Source organism: Nomascus leucogenys, chromosome 13 (assembly GCF_006542625.1).
Source record: "Nomascus leucogenys isolate Asia chromosome 13, Asia_NLE_v1, whole genome shotgun sequence".
Lineage (NCBI taxonomy): Eukaryota > Metazoa > Chordata > Mammalia > Primates > Hylobatidae > Nomascus > Nomascus leucogenys.
The window spans coordinates 32,552,940-32,570,392 of NC_044393.1; the positions used below are offsets into that span (position 1 = coordinate 32,552,940).

The 17,453-nt window shown below is 42.5% G+C and overlaps 1 protein-coding gene and 1 non-coding gene across 4 annotated transcripts; one reads left to right on the plus strand and one right to left on the minus strand.

The window, feature by feature from the left end:
• Positions 1-2,108: 2,108 nt before the first annotated feature.
• Positions 2,109-15,564, plus strand: DEFB119 (defensin beta 119). 3 transcript variants are annotated; one of them, XM_012511743.2, is made up of 2 exons: positions 2,109-2,289; positions 15,289-15,564. In XM_012511743.2, exons 1-2 carry the CDS (start codon positions 2,229-2,231, stop codon positions 15,480-15,482), a joined length of 255 nt encoding a protein of 84 aa, XP_012367197.1. In that variant the 5' UTR covers positions 2,109-2,228; the 3' UTR covers positions 15,483-15,564. The 3 variants fall into 3 exon arrangements, with proteins under 3 accessions (XP_012367197.1, XP_012367195.1, XP_012367196.1); XM_012511741.2 differs by lacking the exon at positions 15,289-15,564 and adding an exon at positions 3,486-3,748 and having other exon boundaries at positions 2,122-2,289; XM_012511742.2 differs by lacking the exon at positions 15,289-15,564 and adding an exon at positions 3,489-3,748 and having other exon boundaries at positions 2,122-2,289.
• Positions 15,565-16,277: 713 nt separating this feature from the next.
• On the minus strand, positions 16,278-16,405 carry LOC115838133. The gene has a single exon (XR_004033176.1). It is a non-coding gene; the product is annotated as a small nucleolar RNA SNORA40 (small nucleolar RNA).
• Positions 16,406-17,453: the final 1,048 nt, after the last annotated feature.

Consider the following 17,453-nt stretch of genomic DNA (forward strand, 5'->3'; position numbering starts at 1 on the left):
TAAGTTATATTTATTTATTGTCTACAGATATTTATTAAATGTTATTTAATATTTAATGTCAGGTATGTTAGAGATTGCTAGAACTCCACCCCCCCATGTATCTCTTTCCCTTCTTAATAAGACAACCCCTATATTTTAGCTAGAAATGGTTGCCTAGAATAAAGAAAATATTTCCAGCCTCCCTTGCAGCTGCGCATGATGGTCTGAATGAGCTCTGGGAGGTGGACAGGATTGGAAGCAAAGGGTGCAACTTATTATTATTATTTTGTGGAGGGACGGTGTCTCACCCTGTTGCCTAGGCTGGAGTACAGTGGTGCGATCTCAGCTCACTGCAACTTCCACCTCCTGGGTTCAAGCCATTCTCCTGTCTCAGGCGCCTGAGTAGCTGGGATTATGGTGCTCACCACCATGCCTGGCTAATTTTTTTTTTGTTGTTGTTTTGTTTTGTATTTTTAGTAGAGACGAGGTTTCATCAGTTTGGCCAGGCTAGTCTCGAACTCCTACCTCAAATGATCCACTGAACTTGGCCTCCCAATGTGCTGGGATTACAGATGTGAGCCACTGTGCCAAGCCAAGGGGTGCAACTTCTGAGTGGTGTCCTTAAAGGGAAGGGTGTTGCATTTCACTTCCATTGCTCCTCCTTTCCTGATGGCTGGATGGGAACTTGATGGTGGGAACTGGAGCAGCTCATGGTCATCACATGATGCAGCCTCTTGAGGATGGCAGAGCATCAAGCCAAAAGGAACCTAGCTCCCTGCTGAATGGTGAAGCTGTCACACTTAACTGCATATCCAGACTTTTACATAAAAAAGAAATCCATGTCTGTCTTTTGGAATCATTCTTGACTGGGGGGAATATCAGTTAAAACAGCTGAATAAGTATCTTAATACCCCAGGTGATGTTATGGGTACTGGGGTTATAAGCCAGGTTTCTGACATTCTAAGTGGAGAGACAAAGATCAAACATGTAAAATAAAATTTAAAAGAATAGATACATATATGAAGATCATAAACCAAGTTATTACAGTCCAGAGTGACTGCGGGTTGGAGTTACCGTTATCTAAGGTGGCCAGGGAGAGCCTCTACAAGGAGGTGACATTTGGGATGATATGGAATGATGAGCAGGAGATTTTCATGGGAAGATTTGGAGAAAGAGCTTTACTGGGAGAACAGATGACAACTGCTAAGGCCCTGAAATGGAAACAAGATTGGAAAGTTCAAAGTTCTGAAAGACATTACACATGTGTATCCTTCTGTTAGAAAGCTGAGACACGTGTATCCTTCTGTTAGAAAGCTGAGAATAAGTAATTCTCATTTAATTTATTTTTAAAAATTTTTTAATTTTTATTCTCTAGGTGGAGTTTTGCTCTGTCACCTAGGCTAGAGTGCAATAGCGTGATCTCAGCTCACTGCAACCTCTGCCTCCCAGGTTCAAGCAATTCTCCTGCCTCAGCCTCCCTAGTAGCTGGGATTACAGGCGCCTGGCTAATTTTCGTATTTTTAGTAGAGACGGGGTTTCACCATGTTGGCCAGGCTGGTCTCGAACTCCTGACCTTGTGATCTCCCCGTCTTCGCCTCCCAAAGTGCTGGGATTACAGGTGTGAGCCGCCGCGCCCGGCCTGTTTAATTTAGTTTTTAAGATTTAAATATGTTTTAAACATTTATAGGCAAAAAATATATTTTAAAACAGAACGTAATCATGGAGAACAATATTGTCACCAAGTATGACAAGACAGTTAATATAATAACAGCACTGAAGATCTCTTGCAAATCAGCAAGTACCCAACAACACCCCAATAGAATTGTCCAGATATCTGACTAAATAATTCAAAAGGAAGAAATAAAAAGACAAATACATGTGTTGAATAAATGTTCTTACTATTTATCAGAGAAATGCAAAGTAATTTTTAAGTTAAATATTTCTTGATATGTATTTATTATGTATTAATTAATTCCTTTGTGGGTCTCACAAGCCAAATGGCTTTAATTGGCCTGTCCCTTTACTGGCACTGGTACTGGCCAGTTTCCCACACTCTCATCTTGTGCTTTGCTGAGACATCTGCTACACACTGTCCTTTGGCCTGGATGACCTCATATAAATCCCCTCCTGTTCTAATTCGCTGCCCACAGCCCTGCTGATAAAAGCAAAGCTCATCTCTGCCCTGCTACAGGGAACCCTATTTCCTTCCCCTGCAGCTCAGCCGCCTCCTCCTCTCAGGTCTGCCAGCCATGAAACTTCTTTACCTGTTTCTTGCCATCCTTCTGGCCATAGAAGAACCAGTGATATCAGGTAACATGAGCCTCTCTCGGGGGTCTGGGCTCCTGGTCATGGGCTTCCCGTCTTTCCCTTCCCTCTCACTGTGGGCATCATCTGAAGCCTTTCCTTCTCTCCTGCAGCTTTGGGAGGTTTCCCAAGATCATCTCAAGTCAATATCTCTCTCTGATTCTTTTTTGCTAGAGTGGTGGGATGATAGATGTTTGGAGCATCTGGCGCTTGAGGGCCAGGGTGGTATCCTGGTGGGAGCTTGGGAGAGGTTTGAGGGGCAAAGCATGGGTGCAGGTTGGGGACTTGTTGAGGACTTCGGGAAACTAGAGTGGAGGTTGGGGTGAGTTGTGATATGGAGGAAAAACCTTGGGATCGGAGTGATAGAAGGAATATTAGGATGAGCTGGAGGTGAGGAGCTGGGCTTCCCTGATGGTTTAGGGCAGAGTTGGAGACAGGATGGGATTTGGGATTGAGTGGAGGTGGTGTTGGGGATTAGGCTGGGGCTTGGGCTGAGGCTAGGAGTCGGTGCTGGATGCTGCAGGGTGTTTGGGTTCAGCTTGTTGATGGGATACTGCTGGGAATTGAGGTTAGTGACTTGATTAGATTAGGGTTAGATTAGATTAGATTAGATTAGGGTTTGGCTTGGAGTTGGGGCTTGGGGGCATTGAGTTGAGTAAGGCTGGGAGTTCTAATTAAGGTAGGCCTGAATAAGTTTGAGTTTGAATTGGGTTAATATAGGGTCAAGGAAGATTGGAGATTGGGATGCGGCTGGAGCTGAGGCTTGTTTGGCTTATGTTAAATAGGGTCAGGCTATTGATAAGAAACAGTGTCTGTGTAATGTGAGTGAATCCTCTTTGTTCCCTAATATTACAGGCTATCACGTCCTTTTCCCTTCATTCCTAGCTCTGCTAGGTGGGACATTAATTAGCTTCAGCTGATTCCAAAGTAAGGCGTAGGAAGTTGGGGGATAGGAAGACAGAAAGGTGAGAAGTCCAAAAAAGGCTCTCCCGAAAACTTCGGAGTTCTTGTTTGGAACCATTGTCTCAGTTCTCTTCCCTCTCAAGGTCTCTTCTCTCTTTTCCTGGGACTGGGTCTAGCATTACTCACTCAGCTGGCTTTCTTCTCTTCTTCCCTGTCCTGCTGTTCCTCCTCTGCCTTCTCTTTTCTCTCCACTTGAGGGATACTAACATCTGCTTAATTGTTGTTTGTATGCCCCAAAGTAGAGTGTTGGATGGATGGACACTGCCGGTTGTTGTGCAAAGATGGTGAAGACAGCATCATACGCTGCCGAAATCGTAAACGGTGCTGTGTTCCTAGTCGTTATTTAACAATCCAACCAGTAACAATTCATGGAATCCTTGGCTGGACCACTCCTCAGATGTCCACAACAGCTCCAAAAATGAAGAGAAATATAACTAATAGATAGAAATGACTTTGTTTCAGGTTGCTTAGGGTCCACATTTCATTAAAACTCACAAATTTGTTTCTGGTGTCTGTCAATCATAAGGAATGATACTTCAAATGGATTGAGGGTGGGGGGATGGCAGGGGGAGGTGAAGAGGTAGTCGAGAGAAGTCACTAGGGCTGGGTCATAGTGATGGTGTGATCATTACAGTCTTGAAGATGATTTCTCCATCTACCAGCTGCTGGAAAGGCTATTGAGTCAGGAGTGGACTGGGGAGAACATGGTGGGAGCTGAGAGATTTAAAGGCATAGCAGATGCCTAGAGAGTTGGAGAATCCTTAGGCTGGGAGAGTTGGTCTATCTTGAGAGTGAATGGGCTGAGGGTGGGTAGGGCTGGATATAATCCAAATCCTTGGGGTTCTAGAGAAACCAGCTGATGCTTTCTGGTGCTCAAGAGGCCCAGCACCAGGGGTTAGAAGGTGTCTAAGTACTAAAAAAAGATAAAGCACATGATTTGCTTATTTATATATGAATTTGTTCATTATTCATTTTTTCCATTCTTTCATCGATTCATTCATTCATATTCACCTCAGCTCTGCCACTTACTACTGGCAGACTCTGCATATAAACCTCCCAGAACTTCATCTTCCTCCTCTGTAAATTAGAGCAATAGTAGAATTTATTTCAGGATTGCAGTAAGGATGAAATGACATAATAATGCAAAGGTAAGCACTCAACAAATGTCATCAGCTATTGTTCATTGCTTTATTCAAGGATTTATGAAATATGAGCTGTGTGCCTTCCAACTGTGTTAGACTCTGAGGGAGACAGAAGCCTGTCTCATTTGAATTGGTACTTCAGCCGGGGAGAAGACTCACTCGTGGGGAATATTTAAGAATCCTGATTGGGAATCTAGAGGATCTGGGTGTCTTCCCAGGCTTTATTATCTCAAGTCCTATTCCCTGGGCCCCATTTAACCAACACAGTTAGTTGTTCACCCTGAACTGTGTCCTCTGCAGTGAGGCCAGGGACCAAGAGTGCTTGGTAAAGCATGGCGCATGGCATAGAGACAGACAGAAGGAGTTAATTATCATCCAGGAAGACCATTTGCTCTCAGCTCAATATTTCTGCTCTTAGACTCTGGAAAGAGGGGCCTCTCCTCTGGCTAAGTCCCTCCTCATGGGGTGAGGAGTTGCTGGGGGCAAGGGGAATATGCCCACGAGGAGCCTCTGCCCGCCCTCCTCCCTTTCTGGGCCATGCTTTGAGTAACTGGGTCTTGGGATTGCCTGCCCAGAGAAACCTTGTGCCTGCTTCAAGGAGCTGCAGGGGCCTTTCCTCAAGGTCCCTTCCTGGAGGGTGGGGCCCACTGGGTGCCGACCCCTAAGCAGGAGAAGCATCAAGGGATGCTCTTGTTTGCAGGGTCTGTGGGCAGAGCTAGGGATGGATGAGAAGAGAGGTGAGCTGTGGGCTGGGCAGGCTTCCCTCGGAATGCCATGTTCCTGCATGGAGTTCTGAGGAATCGGAGAATTATAAATTCAAACCTGACCTTTCAGGTCATTATTAAGGGCTATCTCGTAAATGAGGATAGATCTATTTTATGTATTCTTTTTATTAGCTTGATTAAAACATTTAAGTATGCAGACAAAGGACACGACACAGTAGCCTTCATTTGCCTTCTTGCCTCAGGACCTGCAAATGTTAGGGTTGTGCCTGGTATTGGATCCTTCTCTGGCTGACAATCCATTTCTTTTAAAAAATTATTTTTAATTCACAAATAATAATTGCACATATTTATGGTGTACAGCGTGATAGTTCAATACACGTATAGAAAGTGTAACCATCAAATCAGGGTAATTAGCATATCCATCACCTCAAACATTTATCATTTCTTTGTATTGGGAACATGCAAAGTCCTCTTTCTAGCTAACTGAAAATACACAATAGGCTGGGTGCAGTGGCTCACCCCTGTAATCCCAGCACTTTGGGAGGCCGAGGCGGGTGGATCACCACAAGGTCAGGAGTTTGAGACCAGCCTGATCAACATGGTGAAACCCTGTCTCTACTAAATATAAAAATTGAACCAGGCATGATGGCTGTAATCCCAGCTACTTGGGAGGCTGAGACAGGAGAATCACTTGAACCTGGGAGGCGGAGGTTGCAGTGAGCTGAGTTTGCACCACTGCACTCCAGCCTGAGCAATAGAAAAAGACTCTGTCTCAAACAAAAAAAAAAAAGAAAATATGCAATAAATGATTGTTAATTACAGTCACCCTACAGAGCTATGGAACACTAGAACTTATTCCTCCTATCTAGCTGTGATTTTGTATCCGTTTAACCAGCCTCTTCCTATTCTCCCTTCCCGCTTACCCTTCCCAGTCTCTGATAAACACAATTTTACTCTCTACTTCAATGAGATCCACATTTTTAAGCTTCCACATATGAGTGAGAACAAGTAATATTTATCTTTCTGTATCTGGTTTGTTTCACTTAACATCATGCTCATCTATGTTGCCACAAATGACAGAACTTCATGATTTTTTTGTGGCCGAATAGTATTCCATTGTGTTTATGCAAACTTTCTTTATCCGTTCATCTGTTGATGCATACTTAGATTCACAACCTATTTTTCAGCCCACTTCAGAGGCAGGAGCTGCATAATCTTTTCACAGTTTTGCTGCGTCTCTGGGAGCTGGGACACTTAGGCTGCCCATGAGAGCTACCTGTGCCCCGAGGCCCAGGGTGAGACCATCAAAAATGGTTCCTCACTGGTCTCCCTGCCCCCAGGTTTTCTCTGCATTAATCTCTATTATTAGAGGGATTCTTGGTAGGAAACTTCTCTATGTCATTCTCCTGCTTAGATTTCTTCCTTTGCTCATCACCACCCAGGGTCCAGACATTCAAAGCCTTCACATGGTGACCCGGTTTCACCTCCCATGACTGTCCCTCACAGACCTTCTCTTCAGCCACCGGAACCCTCTCGCCATCCTCTCCTGCCCCCCACATTGCGTTTGTTCATGGCTCCCTCCGGCTGGTCCCCAACACTCAGCTCACCTCTGTGATGAACGCCTTCTCATCCTTCACAGCTCAGTTGATGCTCCCACCCATGAAAGTCTTCACATAAACTCTGTCTTACTATCTGTCTCTCTTTTTTTTTTTTTGAGACAGGGTCTTGCTTGGTTGCCTAGGATGGAGTGCAGTGGTGTGATCATGGCTCACTGTAGCCTAACCCTCACAGGCTCAAGCAATCCTCCCACCTCAGCCTCCTGAGTAGCTGGGACTACACGTGTGTGCTACCATGCCTGGCTAATTTTTCTATTTGTTTTTTTAGAGACAGGGTCTTACTATGTTTTCCAGTCTGCTCTCAAACTCCTGGGCTCAAGTGATCCACCTGCCTCAGCCTCCCAAAGTGCTGGGATTACAGTCATGAGCCATCACACCCAGCCCTGTGTCATTATTTTTTTTAATAATTACAATAGCTATAATAATAGTTCTCATTGACCTTTGCTATGTGTCATTTCATTCTTACAACAATCCTCTTATTAACCCTATCTTACTTATTAGGAAACTGAGGTCCAGAGAGGTGACATAATTAGCCCAAGTCACTCAGTATTAAGATGAAGCAGGGAATCAAACTGAGTTTTTTTTTTTTTGTCTTTTGTTATTTGTATTGTTTCCTTGATACAAAGTAGGTACTAAACTGTCACTGAGTAATGGCAGACATTGGATTATCACTTGATTCTGGGCATTCTACGAGAAAGGAACAATTCTCAGGGAATCCTAAAATGAGACCTGAGTAGAGATCTGGAGTAGAAAAAGGATTTTTTATCTGAGAAAACAGTGAGGCTTGAGGTGATATCATTCCTTGCCTCTTTTAGACTTTCTTCACTCTCCATCTAGCAGAATAATAGTCTTGTCTAGCAGTTTGTTAATTTGTATTCCTGGGGTCTAAGGCAGAAATGTTTGTTAATTGTATTGTGGATTCACATTCATTCTGATTAAGGTGAGAGCAGTAGCTTTTTTTTTTTCAGTTTTATTTGCTTTTATTTTTGAAATTTACAACAACATTGTCTAAATTCAGTTGAGATGGTGTCTTCTGGTGTCTATATTTTACAAAAATAGAAGGCAGAGAGAATTGACTCAGGTTAGGTTGAAAACAAAAAGAAAAGAATGATAATGATCATTATTGTTCTTATCACTCACATGAAGTGAAATGTAAACAGTGGAAAAACTCTCTGAACATTAGAAAAAATTTTTAAAAATTTGTGTTAAAAGTCTACATTTTACGTATTTAGGGAGGGTAATGTCAGAGTGGAGGGATCTCAGCTGATCCTAATTAGCACACTTGTAGACTACAGGACACTTTTTCCAAATTCCAATTTTCAAATTGCAGATATCTGCTTAAACTTAATGTTTTAACTGTGGTTGTGACTCACCTCTTATCCACTATGATTTGATTTCCCATACCATATCTATTATTCCTTCACTTCGATTCTCAGATCTTCACATAAGAACTCTTTTCTTTCTTCTTACAGTTTACTTTTCTGTTTTTGGTGAATTTTTTTATCTTAAAAATTGTTTTATTTTTAATTTTTGTGGTACATAGTAGGTGTATATATTTACGGGGCACATGAAATAGTTTGATACAGGAATTCAGTGTATACTGATCACATCAGGGTAAATGGGATATCCATTACCTCAAGCACTTATCTCTTCTTTGTATTACATAAAATCCAATTATACTCTTTTAGTTATTTTAAAATGTACGATAAATTATTGTGAACTGCAGTTATCCTGTTGTGCTATCAAATACCAGATCTTATTCATTCATATATATTTTTAAAACCTTGTAATTTACTCTTAAGAAGCTCCTGTTGGTAATCAAGTCTCTCAGTGGGTTTACTTTTGAAAATATCTGAATGTATCCTTGTCTATGGTATTAGTCCATTTTCATAGCGCTATGAAGAAATACCCAAGACTGGGTAATTTATAAAGAAAAAGAGGTTTAATGATTCACAGTTTCCCATGGCTGGGAGGTCTCACAATCATGGCGGAAGACAAAGGAGAAGCGAAGGCACATTTTACATGACGGCAGGCAAAAGAGTGTGTGCGGGGGAACTGCCCTTTATAAAACCATCAGATCTTGTTGGACTTTATTTATTTTTGAGACGGAGTCTTGCTCTGTCGCCCAGGCTGCAGTGCAGTGGCGGGATCTCGGCTCACTGCAAGCTCCGCCTCCCGGGTTCACGCCATTCTCCTGCCTCAGCCCCCCGAGTGGCTGAAACTATAGGCCCTGCCACCACACCCAGCTAATTTTTTGTATTTTTAGTAGAGATGGGGTTTCACCGTGTTAGCCAGGATGGTCTCGATCTCCTGACCTCGTGATCTTCCCGCCTCGGCCTCCCAAAGTGCTAGGATTACAGGCGTGAGCCACCACACCCGGCCTTTTTTTTTTTTTTTTTTTTTTTTTAGACTGAGTCTTGTTCTGTTACCCAGGCTGGAGTGCAGTGGCACGGTCTTGGCTCACTGTAGCCAGGCTCAAGCGATTCTCCTGCCTCAGCCTCCCAAGTAGCTGGGATTATAGATGTGCACCACTATGCCTGGCTAATTTTTGTATTTTTTAGTAGAGACAAGGTTTCACCATGTTGGCCAGGCTTGTTTGAACTCCTGGCCTGAAGAGTCCCGTCCGCCTCGGCCTCCCAAAGTGCTAGGATTACAGGCATGAGCCACAGTGCCTGGCTAGATCTCATGAGACGTATTCACTACCACAAGAACGGCACAGGAAAAACCTACCCCCATGATTCAATTACCTCCCACCAGGTCCCTCCCAATATATGTGGGGATTATGGGAGCTACAATTTAAGACAAGATTTGAGTGGGGCCACAGCCAAACCATATCATCGGTTAAGAAAATTTTAGCTAAGTATACAATTCTAGCTTGAACCGTAATTTCCCTCAGCACTCAACATTTCTTTCTCTGTTTACTGGCTCTTTAAAGGCTAAGGAGAATTGGATGTCCCTTTTCTAGGTTATCACTCTGTCTCCAAACTGAGTTCTGATTGACTTCACAAACTGTCACTCTTAAGAAGTTATGACACGTATTATGTTATTGTGTAATTATTTGAGTTATTGTCCCCTTTCCACCAATCCCCCAAACACACACATATTAGGTGGAAATCCTTAGGGGCCGAGATGATGTTTTATTTACATCCTCGTGCCTGATGTTAAGCCCGGTGCTGGGCACGAAAGCGATTTAGTGAGTGTTTCTTGAATATGAATAATGAATTCACAAGTGAAAGCATGAATGGATCCGGTGCGGGCACAAACGGCTGACTCCAGATTCCAGGAATCTGGGTGGAGAACTTTCTGGGCTGGAGGGAGCAGAGGACCACTGTGTTAGGTATATGTGGTTCTGGCTGGCAGGGTTAGCAAGGATGCAGAGGAGTTTCTGGGTCTTGCTCAAATGATAATTTAAAACAACAATAATAGTTAACATTCATTTAGTTCTTACTAGGTGTCAGTCCTTTATTGCTTTCTATGTATTCAGCCACTAATCCTCAAAATTCTAGGGGTTAGGTATTTTTCCAGTCTACACTGTACATATGAGAAAAAGGGTAGAACAGAGAGGCGCAGAAACTTGCCCCAGGATACACAGCAAGTAAAATGGGAGCTGGGATCGGTCACCTAGGGGTTCTTGTTTTTAGATTTTGTTTTTTTTAATCTCTCTATAGCCCCTTAGGTTATTTTATTTATTCATATTTTAACTTTTTATTTTGAAATAATTGTAGATTCACAGGAAGTTACAAGAGAGAGGCCCTGTGTACCCTTCACCCAGATTCCTCCAATGCTTAGATTTTATATAACCATACTACAATATGAAAACCAGGAAACTGATATTGGTACAATATATGTGTATACTTCTATGCCATTTCATTATGTGTAGATGTAACCACCATCATGATCAAGCTGCAGAACTGCTCCACCACCACGAAGATCTGCCACCTGTTGCTCCTTTAAAGTCATACCAGCCCTCCTCCCTGTCCCCACCCACTGTCACTATGCTTAACCCTTGGCAACCACTAATCTGTTTTCCCATCTCTATAGTTTTTTGTCACTTGACATTGTTGTGTAAATAGAATCACATGTGAGGGTTCGTGATTGGCTATTTTTTTTTTTTTTTGGCTCAACATTATGCTCTTTTTTTTTTGAGAGAGGGTCTGGCTCTGTCACCCAGGCTGGAGTGCAGTGGTGTGATCTTAGCTCACTGTAACCTCTGCCTTCTGGGCTCAAGCGATCCTCCCACCTCAGCATCCCCAGTAGCTGGGACTACAAATGTGTGCTACCACGTGCGGCTAATTTTTTATTTTTTGTAGAGATGGGTCTTCGCCATGTCACCCAGGCTGGTCTCGAACTCCTGAGCTCAAGTGATCTTCCCGCCTCAGCCTCACAAAGTGCGGGGATTACAGGCGTGAGCACCGTGCCCAGCTAAGCAGCATTATGCTCTTGAGATCCATCCACACTATGTGTATCAATAATTCGTTCCTTTTAGTTCTGAGTATTTCTAGCCATTGCATTAATGCAAGAAAAGGAAATGAAAGGCATGGCAGATTAGACAGGAAGGAATAAAATGGTGTCTATTTGAGGATGTCATAATGGTTTATGTAGAAAATCCTAAGAAATCTACAAACAAAACAAAACAAAACAAAAAGCAAAGGCAAAATACCTAAAACTAATAAATAGGTTCAGTAAGGTCACAAGATACAGGGTAAAGATACACAAATCAATTGTATTTCTATATAATAGCAATGAACATGTGCACTCTGAAATTAAAAATATAATACCATTCAAAGTCACTCCAAGAAAATAAAACACTTAAGTGTACATCTAGCAAACTATGTACAGAAATTATATGCTGAAAACTATAGAATATTGATAAAAGAAATGAGCTAAATAGATGAAAAGACACACCATCTTCGTATCTTTAAGACTCAAATAACAGATGTTAATTCTCCTCAAATTGACATATGCATTTATGTCAAAATCCCAGCAAGATTTTTTGTAGATATGGACCAGATTATTCTGTCTATACCTTGCCTAAAGAGAAATCTGCAAAAGAATAAGAATAGCTAAAACAAATTTGAAAAAGGATAAAGTTGGAAGAATTATTTTACCGGATTTTAAGACTTATTATATAGTAATAGTAACTGAGATTGTGTGGTCTTGGTGGAGAGACGGGTACATCAATCAATGGAACAGAATAGGGAACTCAGAAATAGCCTCATAGAAGTACAGCCAACTGACTTTTGACGGAGGTGCAAAAGCAATTCATTGGAAGAAAGATCCTTTTCAACACATGATGCTGGAGCAATTGAACATCTACAGGCAAAAAAAAAAAAAAAAAAATCTAAACCCAAACCTCACAACTTTTACAAATATTTACTTAAAATGGATCATAACAGCCAGGCATGGTGGCTCACACCTGTAATCCCAGTGACTCAGGATGCTGAAGCAGGAGGATCACTTGAGCCCAGGAATTCCAGACCAGCCTGGGCAACATAGCAAGATCCCATCTCTACAAAAATAAAATAAATTAGCTGGGTGTGGTGACATGTGCCTCTGGTTCCCAGCTACTTGAGAGGCTAAGGTGGGAAGATCGCTTGAGTCCAGGAGTTTGAGGTTACAGTGAGCTATGATTGTGCCACTGCACTCCAGCCTGGGCAACAGAGCAAGACCCCATCTCTAAAGAAAATTATTTTTAAAAGATTATATATTTAAATATAAAATGTAAAACTATAAAATATCTAGAAGCAAGTATGGGAAAAAACATTCAGACCGAGTGTTTGGTGAAGAGGTCTTAGATACGAAAGAACAACCTAGAAAAGAAAGAGAATCAATAAACTGGACTTACTCAAAATTTTAAACTTTCACTCTGTGAAACACCCTGTGAAGAGGATGGTTGAAAAGACAAATTACAACAGGGCAAGATTATTTTCAAACCATATATCTGACAAAGAACTTGTATCTGGAATATAGAAACAACTCTTAAGACTCAACAGTATTTGTCGGGCACGGTGGCTCACGCCTGTAATCCCAGCACTTTGGGAGGCCGAGGCGGGTGGATCACAAGGTCAGGAGATCGAGGCCATCCTGGCTAACACAGTGAAACCCCGTCTCTACTAAAAATACAAAAAATTAGCTGGGCGTGGTGGCGGGCACCTGTGGTCCCAGCTACTTGGGAGGCTGAGGCAGGAGAATGGCGTGAACCCGGGAGGCGGAGCTTGCAGTGAGCCAAGATAGTGCCATTGCACTCCAGCCTGGGTGAGAGAGAGAGATTCCATCTCACCAAAAAAAAAAAAAAAAAAAAAAAAAAAAAAAAAAAAAATTAGCTGGGTGCGGTGGTGTGCACCTGTAATCCCAGCTACTCAGGAGACTGAGACAGGAGAATTGCTTGAACCCAGGAGGTGGAGGTTGCAATGAGCCGAGATCGTGCCACTGCCCTCCAGCCTGGCGACAAAGCAAGACTTCTCCAAAAAAAAAAAAAAAAGACTCAACAGTAATAAACAACCCAATTAGAAATGGACAACAGATATGAAAAGACATTTCACTGAAGAGGATATACAGATAGCAAATAAGCATTTGAAAAGATGCTCAACATCATTAGCCATTAGGGAAATGCATATTAAGACCAGAATGAGACACTACTACATACTTATTAGAACAGCTAAAATTAAAAATAGTGATTTTCCAAACTTTTTCTTAGTTTAGGCCCACTCATCCTCCATTATTTTGTCTTTTGATGACTTCTGACAAATTAAAAAAATGTGTCCAGGCTGGGTGCAGTGGACTTTGGGAGGCCGAGGCGGGTGGATCACTTGAGGTCAGGAGTTCGAGACCAGCCTGGCCAGTATGGTGAAACCTCATCTCTACTAAAAATACAAAAATTATCTGGGCGTGGTGGCGTGCACCTGTAATCCTAGCTACATGGGAGGCTGAGGCATGAGAATCGCTTGAACCCGGGAGGCGGAGGTTGCAGTGAGCCAAGATTGTGCCACTGCACTCCAGCCTAAGCAACAGAGCAAGACTCTGTCTAAAAAAAAAGAAGTGTCCACCTTTCATCTGCCAGATAGACATTTGTTCCAAATTACCTATTTTATTATTGCTAGAAGCAACAGTATACAAAAATCTTTATTTAGTCCATTGTATTTTTAAATGTTCCTGTCATTTTATCGAAAATTTCACCTATTATCAGGTTGATCCTCTTTAATTTATAAACTATAGCGATTTTCACAACCATTTCCTTCTGGGGAGAAGTTGTTAAATAAAGAAACACATGGTCTTAAAGAAAAAAATCCCAAACTCCTAAGAGACCTGGAAACAACCAAAATGGCCCTCAGCAGACACGTGGTTAAATAGACTGTACTACATTTATACCGTGGAATATTACTCAGAAGTAAAAGGAATGAACTATAGATACACACAACTGGGGTGGCTCTCAGTTCTGTTGATTGTCTTTTTTTTTCATTAAAGTTGAGATTTTCTTGGTTCTCAGTATGATGAGTAATTTTTGCTGGAACCTGGACGTTTTTGGTGTTATTACGTTATAAGATGCTGGATCATATTTCAGTGATCTTTGTTGGCTTGTCTCCTCTGATATGGCTCTGGTGAGGACAGTGGGGTGCTGCCTGGATACTGCCAGGTGGGTGGAAGTCCAGGTGTATTTCCTCTGGTACTGCCTTGGTTGGGATGGGGAGGGATGTTCTGTTCCCCGTGTGGCCTCCAAGTCACATCTCAGGGAGTGGTGGCCCTGTTACTACTGTGTGGTGGTGAAAGTCTTGACTCTGCACTAGGCCCCCTCTGTCACCACCCCATCAGGGAAGTGGAGGGAGGGATGCCTTCTTCTCACCAGATAGGGGAAGTCGAGGCTCCCCACATGATTCCTATCGAAACTGCATGGTGGTGATGGGCCTTGTGACCATCCAGCAGTGATAATAGTCCCCGCTCCCCACTTAGGTTCCACTCTGGGAGGTTACACCTCCTTACAGCGTGGAGAGGGCAGAAGTCGAGGCTCTCCACGTAGCCTTCTTTGGTGGATGTATGAGTGGGAGTGTAGTTTTGTCTTTGGTTTTTCCTGGAGCGGAGTGGTTATTGTCTAAAATGTTCTTTCTTGCTAGGTTGACCTTTCCTGGTTCTTTGGCTAGAGAGAGGAGACTTTTCTTTGGACTCTATGTCTGCACTCGTTTGTGTTTCCAGGTTGTCAGTCTCTTCAGCACAAGTCTGGGATCGATGAGGCAAAAAGAAAACCCAGGGAATTCATGGCTGTGACCTTCCTTAGGTACTGAGGTCGCTGCCTTGTTCTTCTTTACTTTACCTTTCAGAGTGTACACACACACACACACACACACACACACACACACACACACACACACCCAGGGTTATAAACTGAACTTGGCAGGACAAATAGAGAAAAAGACACTGACTCTTTTTTTTCTGGAAGTAGAAGACACTATTGTCCTTTAGGTTTTCTCCCCGCTCCCCCTTTAGGTTTTTATCATGCTTCCCGACTTATCAGATTTATGTCACTCTTAGGTGAATTAACTATTTGTATTTTTTTTCTTTTGCCAGGCAAACACCACATCCTTCGATGCATGGGTAACAGTGGAATTTGTAGGGCCTCTTGCAAAAAGAATGAACAGCCCTACCTCTATTGCAGAAATTATCAGCACTGCTGCCTCCAGTCCTACATGAGGATAAGCATTTCCGGCGAAGAGGAAAATACCGACTGGTCTTATGAGAAGCAGTGGCCAAGACTACCTTGAGTGCTGGTGATTACCATTCTCAAGCTCTCTGGGCACAGAGACCTGCTGTCAACCCCCCTCATTAAAATTCATGTACTTGCTACCCTTGTCTGTCTTTGGTCCACTGGAAATCATAGTGAGAGACTGGGCTTTGCATGGTGACAATGTCTGTCTCATTCTAGATGAGCCCTGTGAGAGAGAAGGCTGGAAAACTGGGGAAACAATTACAGAGAAGCTAGACAAGCCAGTGAGGAAGGGGGAAGAATGAATCGAATGAGGGAAGGTCGAAGGGTTTAGGCAGATTTATGACTTAATCTGTGCCATGTAGAACTCAGGGAGGGTCTTTAACCAGTGGGATGGATACACAGGGCAGTAGGTGGAGGTCTTGTAGACAACTTTGGCCTAGTTCATGAAAAAACTTTATAACCAACAGAGCTGCTGTAATGTGGAATAAGCTGTGTTGGTTTCAAGCTGTGAGGCTGAATGGCCTGTTTGGTGGTTATTGCAGAAGGTCTTTGAATATTGGATGCTGTTGTTGTTGATAGTTAAGGTCCTCTAATTCTTCAAAACCTAAGAGGCTTATGCCCCCAATGACAACTAACACCAGCTTTTTAATATAAAATTCTAATTTTACTTTTTATGTCTTACCTCCCACTAACAGTTTTAAATTCTGTCAAAAGTAAAGTAGTATTTAACCCATTATCTTTCTTTACTTCTCTGATTCTCCTCAACTCATTACAGTTTGCCTTTGTGCTTATTTGCTATTGAACTGGCTCTGGCCAAGGTCACCAGTAGACTTCCTTTTTTTTTCATCATAATATCCCTTCTTATATGTATCAAAACTCATACTGAACAATGAGTTCTGGGTTGCAAAAGAGAATTTATTTTTTGCACCTGTCTATAAGTCTTTGTCCACAAGTTAAACAAAAACATAAACAAGTGTAGCTGGATCTCCTTTTTGAAAGTTCCAGAATGTTCTTCAACTTGTATCTCAATCTGCCTCTAGGCAGCATTTCCACTATAGGTTATTCCCCCCTTGAAAACCTTAACTGCCTAGGGTTTTGTGATTTCACTCTTTGTTTTCTTCCTAACTTTCAGGCTCCCCCTTCTCCATCATCTTTTGGGGTTCCTCTTCTGTTATTTGTCTCATTGGATTCTTCTGGGGTTACTCTTCTGAGAATAAAAACTCTCCACATTCCTAGGAAAAGGCTGACAGTCCTATGGTCATGATAATAAGTACACACCTTCAACTGTTTTAAACTTTTTTCATTGATCAACGACAACTGGCTTCAGTGAACACACTTCTGAAAGCTAATTGTCAGTGACAGCATTATGCTTTGATTATGCCAATCAGCTTTGAATTCATTTCAGTGTATACACTTCTAAATTGTCATTAACCTATTCCCACCTCTGTAACCAACACATCTCCCTCAAAATGTGTTCCCCAAATGCTGTGTAAGTTCAACACTTCGCTCTGATGAAGGAGCTTATGATGGAGCAGTATGGCTCTCTTGTTCTTAAGAAAGCAGGCCAGGTGCACTGGCTCACGCCTGTAATCCCAGCGCTTTGGGAGGCTGAGGCGGGTGGATCACCTGAGGTCAGAGGTTCGAGACCAGCCTGACCAACATGGAGAAACCCTATCTCTACTAAAACTACAAAATTAGCCGGGCACAGTGGCGCACACCTGTAATCCCAGCTACTCCGGAGGCTGAGGCAGGAGAATCGTTTGAACCCGGAAGGCGGAGGTTTCGGTGAGCTGAGATCGTGCCATTGCACTCCAGCCTCGGCAACAAGGGCAAAACTCCACCTCAAAAAAAAAAAAAAAAAAAAAAAAAGAAAAAAGAAAGCAATCATTTCAGCATTTTGGTTTTAGACACTGAGTGACAGTTTCATCCTTTGACAATGATCTTTTTTTCTCCTTCCTCTGGTGCTGCCACCCATCCCAACAACAAAGTTTATGATCTGGGTAAAAGTGTTGGTTCTGGACCTCTG